We start from the raw sequence: 12,561 nt of genomic DNA on the forward strand, positions 1-12,561 counted from the left end.
TCAGCAATTTGGCACTTCAACTGACCCCGTCACAACTACAGAATCAGCTGTTTTATTTATATGCTCATTTGCAAGAACTAGTAGTGCAGTGTCTATTCTGGATTGTGAAGCTTGAAATACTTGTGATATCTGCTTTAATTTCTGCATGTTAAAATTACAGTGTAAAAATGCAGTACTCCGTCTTGGTAGGAGGAGTGCCTGTGCAAATTGCTAGAGGCTTAGGGAAGCTCACCAATCTTCCTTAAGCAATGCTAGTCTAGAAATGTTGCTATTCTTTCAAATTGCAAATACCTATCCAGTCCCTAAGGAGCCTCAAATATTTGTATATCACAGGCTTGTGTTTGAAAACTTAACTTCCAGAACTCTTTCCTTCAAACTTGTTTGATATGTTTTATGTTCAAAATAATGTTTTAAAAACATATTTTTACCTTGTTCTTTCAGACACTGGCATAGACCATCAAGCTCTCCTTAAACAGTTTGAACACCTCAACCACCAGAATCCTGACACGTTTGAATCTAAAGATTTAGATATGTTGATCAAAGCAGTGAGTGTTAGATCTAAAGTATTGTAGATGTTCACTTGCTATGACTGATCATGTATTTCTCTGCAATGAAAGCAAATCCTTTTACTTTATCTATACCAATCTTCTGTAAATACCACACAGATCTTAATCTTAGAGGAACTTAGTTGGCTCCATTGTGTATTGGAAAGCTTCTATGCCGTTGACATGTGTTCGCCGCAGAACCTGTTAAATCTTCAGGTAACATCTTATAGCATTCTCATTCTTGTGAGAGTGAGAGCAGCTTTGGGAACAAAACATGACTTGTCAAGGGCATGTAAATTCAGTTCAGTTTTGATAGAAGTGTATTATGCCTGTAGAATATTTTCAAAGTACATTTTTATACCTAAATTACTTTCAGTTCGTCACTTAATGACTTTAATATAAGGCAGGGATCAGTAACCTTTGGCACATGGCCTGCTAGGGTAAGCCCCCTGGCAGGCCGGGCCAGTTTGTTTACCTGCCGCGTCTGCAGGTTCGGCCGATCGCAGCTCCCACTGGCCATGGTTCACTGCTCCAGGCCAATGGGGGCTCTGGGAAGTGGTGCGGGCCGAGGGATGTGCTGGCCACCGCTTCCCGCCACCCCCATTGGCCTGGAACGGCAAACCACAGCCGGTGGGAGCTGCAATCAGCCGAACCTGTGGACATGGCAGGTAAACAAACCGGCCTGGCCCGCCAGGGCATTGCCGATCCTTGATACAAGGTAACAATTGCTCCTTTCAAAATGGCCATATAGATTTCTGGACCTATCTTGTGTATGGCAAGCTGCAATACCACAACACAATTGAATTTCAGATATCGATACTAAAAGTTGCTTAATGGGCACTTAGTGGGTCTGGTAGAGATTAAATAAATATCAATCACAGGTGTGGTTCTTGCTCAGCTGACACATCAGTGAGATGCAGTTTGGCTGAGTGCGCAGCATGGCTTTTTTCAATAGTGAAAAATTGCTTCTCGTGGAAAGATAGATTTTAACCTCAGGTATGCAGCACGTAGCACTGTACATCTGACATTAGAAGCTGGTTGAATGTTTTTGCACGGAGAATTTGGTGAGTTAAAATGCTCCTCCTAATTTACTCTTAAGAAACTTTCCAAAAATCTTACCAGTTAGGAGCATCATTTCAGAAAAAATTTTGATTGATAGGGAGAGAGGGAAGTTCTTAACTAGCAGTTCTTTCTGTTCTTAAACCATTCCACCTTTGTCTGCTTTCATTTACCAGCTGGAACTACACAATTTAAGGGATACCTTAGGGGGCCATTTCCTCTATAATTGTTTTGAAAAATGTGGGGAATTTCAGAGATGAACTCTAAATAATTGGAGAGGCAGTATCAGGTGAATCTGAACATCCTTTAGGGGACAGCATGAGAAAGCTGAACTTTCTTTAATACTATTAAATACATTAACATCAAAAACTGAAAACTAACAAGCTGCAAACTGCTTCCAAGCATAAGCAAGTCTGCATTAACTAACCCCCCATAAGGGTATGTCTGGACTGGGCATGTGGTCCTGTTTCAACTCTAATTGGCAATCAGTTTATTCAGATTAATTTACATGATTGTAAATATAAGTCTGGATAGTCCACAAACATAGAATTGTAGGACTAGAAGGGACCTTGAGAGGTCATCTAGTGCAATCCCCTGCACTCATGGTAGGACTAAGCATTACCTAGACCATCCCTGACATGTGACTCCATGTTTGTTCACTAAACCCTGCGGTAAACCATAGACATTTGTATCCTGGAACAAACACCGGGAGTGATAACAGTAGCATTTACTATTTTAAAATGGATTACGCTGATTCATAATAAAGCACTCTTATTCTAGAGTCAATGTCCACACGTGAAGTTAATCAGGAAATAGCTATTTGAGAATTTTCCACATAGATGAGCCTTAACACAGACTTTCAAATATTATCCATTTTCACTCACAGTATTAAAAGTAATCTGTCGTTACAGGTTAAGGGCTCGATTGTAGAGTTGCTATGAACCCTGAGCAAGGGACACCCGAGAGTCTTATAGATTTTAAGGCCAGAAGGGACCATCCTGATCATCTAGTCTCACCTCCTGCACATCACAGGCCATAGAACCCCACCGAGCCACTCCTGCAATAGGCCCATAACCTCTGGCTGAGTTACTGAAGTCCTAAAATCTTGATTTAAAAGACTCCAAGTTACAGAGAATCCACCATTTACTCTAATTCATACCATCAAGTGACCTGTCCCCCATGCTACAGAAGAGGGTCCAAAGCCCCCAAGGTCTCTGCCAATCTGACCTGTGGGAAAATTCTTTCCCAACCCCAAATATGGCGATCGGTTAGACCCTGAACATGTGGGCAAGACCCATTAGCCAGACACCTGGGAAAGAATTGTCTGTAGTAACTCAGAGCCATCCCCATCTAATGCCCCATCTCTGGCCATAGGAGTTATTTGCTAATGGGTCTCATCGTACCATATCCTCCATAAATGTATCAAGCTCAGTCTACAAACAATTTCGTTTTTTTGCCCCTCTCTACTCCTGTTGAAAGGCTGTTCCAGCACTACAATCCTCTGATGTTAGAGACCTTTGTCTAATTTCAAGCCTATACTTGCTGAGGGCCAGTTTATATCCATTTGTTCTTGTGCCAACATTAACCCTTAGCTTAAAATAACTCCTCTCCCTCCCAGGTGTTAAATCCTCTGATGTTTGGTACCTGCTACCTCTTAGCTCCTGGAGGAAGTGCACTGTGCTAGCCTTGTACCTGGTGCATCTTATTTCCCTCACCATGCCAGTTCAGCTGCACTGGCTGAAACATATGTAGGGAGAAAGGGGTCGAAACTGTCTATTCTCCAGTCTCTGCCCATCAGTGTGGGATGGAGAGTAATGGCCCTATGTACAACGTGGGTAGCCTACAGAGGAGAGTAAGGGTGCATTACTGCCTCCTCTTAAACCAATGCATGAGTGTGGAATGCAACTCAGTTGATTCCTAGAATATTAAATTATGTGAAAGTGATTGCTTTTGCTGAACAAGTAGAGTGGGGAGAGGCGGATATTATGCTACACTCTGTTGAAAGATGATCCCCAATTAGTTTACCTCGTGTTTGGCAAAGTAATGGCAATATGGCCAGTCATTCACACTTCTAAGCAATACAGTCTTTTCAGCATAAACATTTCTTGTAGGCTACAAGTGACCTGGAAAACTATGACAAGACACGCCACGATGAATTTAAGAAATACGAGATGATGAAGGAACATGAAAGGAGAGAATATTTAAAAACACTGGATGAAGAGAAGAGACGGGAAGAGGAATCCAAATATGAGGAGATGAAGAAAAAGCATGGAGATCATCCCAAAGTCAATCATCCTGTAAGGATACAGTGTTTACACGTTTCTTATCCTGCTAGAGAAAGCTTTGCATACCAAAGGGTAACGGCTTATAACAAAACAGGCCTGGATAACACCTTGTTCATTCACATATGATCAGCATTAAAATGGGGAATAAAGACTAATACTCTGTGGATGGGATTTTCAAAAGGCTCAAACTCTGCTCCCTTTGAAATCAGCGAGAGTTTTACCACTGAATTTGATGGAAAGAGAGAAACCAGTCCTGGGCGCTTTAGAAAACCCTACCCTAGATACCTGTTATCTTTGCTGTGTTTGGTATACAGCAATGTGATATACTGGCAAAATGCTTGCTCATAAAGACACCAGAGATTATTCAGGATTATTCTGCACCACCCATGTTTACATTGCAAATCCCAACATTACAGCTACCTTCCCTCTGGGCAATAAGAGTAGACTGAAATTCACTTTAGACATAGTTCCTAAATGAGGGGCTGTGCAAAGCAATTCCAGGGGTTCCTTTTCCCCAGAGTCGGAGTATGCTCAACCCCTCTGCCTTGTGACAACATAGAGCCTGACTCAGAACCCATTGAAGTCAATGGAAGAAGACTCATTGATTTCTGTGGGCTTTGGATTAGGCCTATAAAGCAGGGCCATTCCAAAGGTTTTTGAAAAGCCTTTTTGAGAAACTTTAACTCCAGTTTAGGGCAATAAAATTACATGTCATTACTTTGAGTGATTTCTATTTGTAACCAATCTACAGGGAAGCAAAGACCAACTGAAAGAGGTGTGGGAGGAGTCGGATGGGCTGGATCCTAATGACTTCAATCCAAAGACATTTTTCAAGTTACATGGTAAGAGATTAGATTTAGTTAAAAAGGTGTAAATCAATTGATTCTTGCATTATCTATTTGTTTAGAAGGTGTTATCATCTGTTGGGAAAAATCTGGTCACACCAGCTATTTGGATGAGTCCAGAAGGACAAAAAGGAGTAAATCAGCAGTTTTGTCAAGTTCAAACTGTTCATGCAAGAGCACTTACCACCACATTGGGTGAATGTACTATTGTACTGCTACACTCTCAAGTGGAGCAATGTAAAAATTCAATAGTGTAAGGGAATCAACTCACCCCTGCAGCGCCTCCTGCTGGTCATCAGCTCTTCCAGCATCCTGGAGCACCCCCTGCAGGCTGGTGTCCTGCTGCCACTGGCCCCTCATGTCCCTTCCAGGACCCCAGTGCCCCTTTCTCTGGGTTGCTGCCCCCCTGGCAGTACCCTCACACTCTGGGTCTCCCCACCCAGGGGAACCCCCACCCACCTCAGTGTATGGCTACTGCCAGTCACTATCTACTCCCACTCCCTGGGGCAGGCTGCAGTATACACCACTCATCACAGGCAAGGTTGGGTTGGACCTGCTGCCTCTCTCTATAGTTGGGCTGCCCCTCTGCAGCCCCAGCACTGGTCTTAGGCCCTCAGCTAGGCCTGCAGCCTGGGGGGTTTCCAGGCTGGAGCACCTCAGCTCCTCTAGCCTTCCCCCAGCCCTGCTCCACTCCCAGTACCCTTCTCAGCTCCCTAGCAGCCAGGCCCTTCTCTCTACAAGCAGAGAGCCACTCCTGAGCTTCTGGCTGCCCAGGCCTTCTTATAAGGCCTGGTTAGTCTGTTTGGGGCGTGGCCCCAGCTGCAGCCACTTCCCCCAATCAGCCATGGCTTTGCTCCCTTCCCCGTCCCAGCCCTCTCCTGGGCTGTTTCAAGCCCCAAAGGGCAGGAGCGGGTAACCACCCCGCTACAAACAGGTTATATTTTAAAAAAGAGCTCATGTATCTCCAAGAGGAATGCAATAATTGTATGTGGCAGTAGGTTTAAAAAACACAGCTGGTTCTTCAGTTGCCAGGTAATTTTTTTTTTAGGGGGAAAGTCTTTAGTTGTCATTTTGCCCACAAACTACGCCATCAGGATGAGCCACAGAAGGACTGTATGAATGAACTTGCAGTTCCACCATCTCAGTCTAGCTCAGTAAACAGAGTGTGGCTCATTCTACTGCAGGGTTGGGCCTAAGGGCCACATCGGGGTATGGAAATTGTATGGCGGGCTATGAATGCTTACAAAATTTAGGGTTAGGGTGTGTGGAAGGAAGCGGGGGGCAAGGACTCCGGCTGGGAGTATGGGCTCTGGGGTGGGGCTGAGGATGAGGGGTTGGAGGTACAGGAGGGTGTTCCTGGCTGGGACCGAGGGGTTCAGAGGGCAGGAGGGGGATCAGGGCTGGGGCAGGAGGCTGGAGTGCGGAAGGGGGTCAGGGGTGCAGGATCCGGGCAGTGTTTACCTCAAGGAGCTCCCGGAAGCAGCGGCATGTCCCCTCTCCGGCTCCTATGTGGTGGCACAGCCAGGCAGCTCTGCATCCTGCCCCATCCGTCACCCCTGCAGCTCCTATTGGCCGCGATTCCCGGCCAATAGGAGGTGCGGGGGTGGCGCTTGGGGTGGGGGCAGCATGCCGAGCCCCTTGGCTGCCTCTGCGCATAGGAGCCAGAGGGGGGACATGCTGCTGCTTCTGGGAGTCACGCAGAGCCATGGCATGCGCGGCGTGGGGCAAGCCCCCGACCCTGCTCCCTGGCGGGAGCAGCGCAAGCCCCAGACCTCACTCCCCGGCAGGAGCTCGAGGGCCGGATTAAAACATCTGAAGGGCTGGATGCAGCCCCTAGGCCGTAGTTTGCCCACACCTGTTCTACCTCCGGAAAAGCACAGAGAATTGGGCTCCTTCAGGGACGGTCACGGTCCTCTAAAAAATAAATAAAGGTGCCTTTACTATTTCTGGTTTCTGCAGCCAGAACTTGAAACGGTAGCAGAGAGGTGTAAGCTTTGCCCATTGATCTTAATAGGGTGTTCACATCCCTAAATCTCATCACTTAACTACTTCACTGCTGAGCTGTATGCAAAGGCACTTAGGCCTCATCTGCACAGTGGGATAATGTGCTCTATGGCAGCTGATTTCTAAAGCGCATTAATGTGTTGTGCATTAATTGGTCTGTATAGACCCTGCTGGTGTATGCTAAAGGTTCTCTGGTATGCTTTAATGTAGTAGTGTCATAAACAGATAGTTAAGGGTTAAAGTCTCTTTTACCTGTAAAGGGTTAACAAGCTCAGTAACCTGATGAACACCTGACCAGAGGACCAATCAAAGGACAGAATAATTTCAAATCTCTGTGGAAGGAAGGCTTTGTCTGTGTTCTTTGTTTGAGTTGTGTGCTCTCTTTGGATCTAAGAGAGGCCAGACATGTCTCCAAGTTCTCCTGGAGTATTTCCTACTATCCAGTATAGTGAGTATTAGTTAAAAAGGCGGATTAGTCTTTTGAGTTGCTTTCTTTATTTGCAATTGTGTGTTTGCTGGAAGAATTCTTTATTTCTGTTGCTGTTACTGATTATTCTGAGGAGGAGGGAGGGGGAAGTCTCTCCAGTTTTTATAAGTTAGACCCTGTATTTTTGCATCCTGGTAAACAGAGATAGTGTACTTTTTTTTCTTTCTTTAATAAAATCTTCTCTTTTTAGAACTTGATTGATTTCTTCCCTTGTTTGGATTTTCAGGGGAAGGGGAGGGGGAAAAGTGAATCCCTCTTTGGTTGATTCAAGGAGTTTGAATCAGGTATCTCTCCTAAGCACTAGGAGAGGGGAGGGGGGAAATGGGTTGTTTCCCTTTGTGTTGAGATTCAAGGAGTTTGAATCAGGTATCTCTCCTAAGCACTTGGAGAGGGGAGGAGGGAAATGGTTTGTTTCCCTTTGTGTTGAGATTCAGGTTTGAATCTGTGTTCCCCAGGGAAAGTTTTGGGGGAACAGGGAGTGTCTCAGACACTTAAAACTTGACTGGTGGCAGCGAGAACCAGATCTAAACTAGGATTTTAGTTTAGAGGAGTCCATGCAGGTCCCCATCTTGTGAACGCTAAAGTTCAAAGTGGGGAATAAACCTATGACATGGTAGGCAGTGGTGGGATGGTATTAAGAACCAGGAGCCATTGAGAGCTATTCTTTCCCTCTAGAGCAGGGAGGCAGCCTGAGAAGAGGGGCTGTATAGACCCTGCTGGTGTACGCTAAAGGTTCTCTGGTATGCTTTAATGTAGTAGTGTTTCAAATCTTTCAATAAATGTACATCATCTTAGTACGCTTTAGAAATAACACTCTTGTACAGCACATTACCCTACTGTGTAGGCAGGCCCTTACTTGATGCAGCTGGATGTGCCTGGCATTATGCTGATGGTTTAATGAAAGGCTGAACAGAAACAAATGGAGGAAACTAGGTTTGGTTTTGGTTTTGACTCACCCAGTTCACAAAGGGAAAAAAAATGCACAAGCTGAAACTAATGCCAGCTCCAACTAAAGCAAAGAATTTCTGAACTGTCTGCCTGACCTTTTTTAATCCTGGTTTATGAGTATATTAAAGTCCTATGCAATTTAGCCACTCTACTTCACATTCAAAAAAGTATTAGATTTTATTTCTTTTCTCCTAGGAATCTAAGTAGAGCCTATAGCTTCTTCTTTTGTGTCAGTTTCACCAAAACAGAAATAGCCAGTTCTTCTCATTAAAAATTAACATATAAGTTCTCTGATGCAGCTAACTTAAATAGTATATAAACACTTATTTGAATTAGACTAGACATTCTCTCAACCATTAAAGTATCCAGGGCCGGCTCCAGGCACCAGCCCAGCAAGCATGGGCTTGGGGCGGCCAAGGGGAAGGGGCAGCACGTTGGGCTTTTTGGTGGCAATTCGGCAGTGGGTCCCTCGGTCCCTCTCGGAGAGAGAGACCTGCCGCCAAATTGCCACCGAAGAAGAAAGCGGCGCAGTGGAACTGCCGCCGATCGCGATCATACCTTCCCCCGCCGCCTGGGACGGCAAAAACCCTGGAGCCGGCCCTGAAAGTATCATATAATATGCAGATTAAGAACGGATCGTCACATAGCATGAGTTACCGATCTACAGTTACCAAATATTTAATAAATTTCCTTGCCTTGCCAAACTCATGTTAAACTGGGAGGATGGAGTATTTATATAGCAGTCAGCAGAATTCTGTAATTTGCTTGGAGAAACTTCCATACATTTAGCCAAACTTTTCCACAGGTTCCTGGTGGTCTGGGATATATTTACAAATCTTGCCCAGGTACAGCTACCTTTTCTCATGTTGAGCAATACCTTACTGAGGAGTGGCCTGGGTATTCTTATTTTAGGTTTTAACCAATAAACACCAATAAAAAACACACCCTGCCCCAAAAATGAAATCAGTGTTTATCCAATAGACACAGGAATAACACCAGAAATGGTTACTTGTAGTTAAGGGTTTGTTTACATAGAGCAGTAATGCAGACTACAGGAATCTGTGTAGATCCTAACAGTGCACACCAAAGGTTTCCTAATGCACTTCAGCATAGTGCTGTTTGAAACAGTACTATGTTAAAGCACACTAGAGAACATTACAAAGAGATTACAGTATATAGAAGAAGAAAGCCCTGAAAAAAACCCCATTTTTGGACTTCTACATAAAACTCAAAAATTGCTACAAATAATCCCCCCAAAATGAAAATAATAAATCCCCCCAAAAGACAGAGGGCCTAGAGCCCCATTATGATCTGTTTGGTTAGCAGTTTCTTTTAGCTTTAGATGCCTTTTAGCTTTTCTTATTTGAGAGTTAGCGGAATCCTTGCAGCCTTATCTGATCATAAGTAAATATCCAAGTTGCCAGAAATCCAGTGCAGACCAACCATGGCCTGATTTATGGTTAAGTGGCATAATCTCCATGTCATACTCTGTACTCAGCATCTTATTAGGTACAGAGGTTAATCCACTCTAGACTCTGCTGGCATCTGCTTATCTGACCCATTGTGAACTACTGTATTCATTATCTTCTGTATTTACTGAATATTTTCAATTCTTGTACTTTTCTAGATGTCAATAACGATGGCTTCTTGGATGAGCAAGAATTAGAGGCCCTGTTTACTAAAGAGGTAAAAAAAAAAAAAAGGAACATTTCAGAGCATTCAATATATTGATGCGTCCCCTCTCTTTCTAAAGGGACATTTACTTATTTTATTTTGATTTAGACTATGAACAAGAACATTTATCCCCAGGTCTGAGTGACCTTGACACTCTAAAATTATTCAGCACACCAGTAAGGGAGAGAAACAATGGTTTAGCGATTAAGGCAGAGGGCTGGGATTCAGGAGTCGTGGGTTCAATATCTTGCTCTGCCACAGACTCTCATGAGCCAGTGAGCGGAGATGGACCTGACAACATGCCCTCAGGGTTAACAAACTCAGGCTATTATGGACCAAAGTAGAGTGAATTCTAAACTGTGCTGCCCTTACAGAGAGCACCTTGCCAGTAGCCTCCTCTCCTATACCGGTGGGGCTCCCAATGGGGAGAGAGGCAGTCTTTTAGATGGGTGTTTGCCAACCACTTATGGTTTTGTAAATTAGAACCATAATCTGAAAAATCCACTCCAAAAACTATAGTTAGCCAGTGCAGGTCAAGGAGTACAGAACAACAATGATGATGATGTTCGTCCATCGTTTTCGAAGAAGACCTTAACATCTATCAGGTTGTGAGCTGTCCACAGTGCGTCCGCAAATGGCTGGTAAGGCCAATACGGGCACGGAATGTTCTGCCACATGTCGGGCAGACATGCGTGGGCACCACTGTTACAACATTTGCAGCTCTGGCTTTACGGAGTGCTCGCTTCTCTTGTGCTAGTGTTATCCTTCTAGCTTCAGATGTCTGGCAGCCTTGGTGGATCAGCGTACGCCATGTCGATCGGTCTTGTGCCAGGGTTTCCCAGGAGGTGATGTCGATATCCAGGGACTTAAGAGAGGCTTTCAGCGTATCTTTGTATCGCTTCTTTTGTCCCCCGTGCGATCGCTTTCCTTGAGACAGCTCACCATAGAAGAGCTGTTTGGGGATGCGGTGGTCTGGCATCCTCACAACATGGCCTGCCCAGCGTGTCTGGGCTTTCATAAGCAGAGTGTAAACTGATGGCAGGCCTGCTCTGGAAAGGACTTCTGTGTCAGGCACCTTATCCTGCCACCGAATCCTCAGAAGTCTGCGGAGGCAAGTCGTGTGGAAGTGGTTCAATTGCCTAGCGTGCCTCCTGTATACAGTCCAGGTCTCACTGGCATACATCAAGGTAGTTAGCACTACTGCTCGGTAGACTTTAAGCTTTGTAGCAAGGCTTATTCCACGGCGGTCCCACACGTTGGTCAGCAGTCCGCCAAATGCAGAGCTTGCCTTGGCGATTCTGCAGTTGACCTCGATGTCAATTGTCACTGCACGGGAGAGGGTGCTGCCAAGGTATGTAAATTGGTCCACTGCTTGCAGCTTTTGCCCCTTCACTGTGATGATGGGCTCTTGGTGTTGGGCTTTCGGAGCTGGCTGGTGCATCACTTCGGTTCTTTATGTTGATAAGAAAGCCAAAGTTATCGCATGCTGCTGCGAATTTGTCCATGCTGGCTTGCATTTCCTGCTCTGATCCAGCATTCAGGGCACAATCGTCAGCAAAAAGGAGGTCTCGTAGCACAGTCTCCTTTATCTTGGTGACAGCCTGGAGTCTTCGCAGGTTGAACAGTTTCCCATCAGTCCTGTATCTCAGGCTGACTCCCAAGGAACTGTTCTGAAAGGCGTCTGACAGCATGGCTGAAAACATCATGCTGAACAGGGTCGGTGCCAACACACACCCTTGCTTGACGCCATTTGTGACGGGAAAGGCCTCTGAAGCTTCTCCGTCGTCCAGAACACGAGCCGTCATGCCGTCGTGGAACTGACGTACCATCAGGATGAATCTATCAGGGCACCCAAACTTCGACATGATACGCCACAGACCTTCACGACTGACAGTGTCAAAAGCCTTAGTGAGATCCACAAAGATGGTGTACAGTTCACGATTCTGCTCTTGACACTTCTCTTGGAGCTGTCGGACTGCGAAGATCATGTCCACAGTGCCACGCTCTTTACGAAAGCCGCACTGTGTCTCGGGTAATAGACCCTGTTCCAGGTGGTCAATCAGGCGATTCAGCAACACTCGTGCAAGGATCTTGCCTGCGCTGGAAAGCAATGATATTCCTCTATGATTGTCGCAGACTTTTCGATTTCCTTTCCTCTTGTAGAGGTGTACGATGGATGCATCTTTCAATTCCTGAGAACAACAATACACACAAAAAGAGGCACCACTTAACAAATGGACACTGGGTTCAGGACCAGATTTACACCCAGGTCCTGCAATTGACCTCATATGGTCCCACCTCTGTGCCCACATGGGGTTTGATTGAAGTCAGTTGGGCTCCTCGCCTGCACTAAGGCAATCATAGGATCGGGGTCTAGATTTCCATGTGAATTTAAAATATAATCCTGTGTAGAGGACATTACAGTAGTCCACTTGAATTAACAACTGGCTTCATACCATTGAAAAGCTCACTTTCTGCTTAAAATTATGCTAAAATACAATTATTTCTTTACCTAGAACAATTATTTCCCTTCAGATTTACTGTTCAGTCAAAAGTGCCACAGCTAAATGTAATGCAAAAGCATATCAATGTCAGGGCTGGTTCAAATTGGTGAAGCTTTGTTTTTAAGCAACATTTTACATTATTGTCTCAAATGTGCTCTATTCTGAGTAAGCAGTCCTTTCTTTCAGCTAATGTTTACTACATTTATTTTC

General features: G+C 45.0%; 1 protein-coding gene across 1 annotated transcript in view; it reads left to right on the forward strand.

Moving 5' to 3' along the window:
• The window catches only part of NUCB2 (nucleobindin 2), a 56,844-nt gene that overhangs the window by 27,735 nt on the left and 16,548 nt on the right, over positions 1-12,561 (forward strand). The window contains exons 5-8 of the mRNA XM_045013949.1: positions 442-545; positions 3,716-3,901; positions 4,641-4,731; positions 9,801-9,859. Of these exons, the coding sequence (XP_044869884.1) occupies positions 442-545; positions 3,716-3,901; positions 4,641-4,731; positions 9,801-9,859 (440 nt within the window). The remainder of the gene's footprint in view (positions 1-441; positions 546-3,715; positions 3,902-4,640; positions 4,732-9,800; positions 9,860-12,561) is intronic.

The sequence above is a fragment of the Mauremys mutica genome, chromosome 4 (genome assembly GCF_020497125.1).
Source record: "Mauremys mutica isolate MM-2020 ecotype Southern chromosome 4, ASM2049712v1, whole genome shotgun sequence".
Classification (NCBI taxonomy): domain Eukaryota; kingdom Metazoa; phylum Chordata; order Testudines; family Geoemydidae; genus Mauremys; species Mauremys mutica.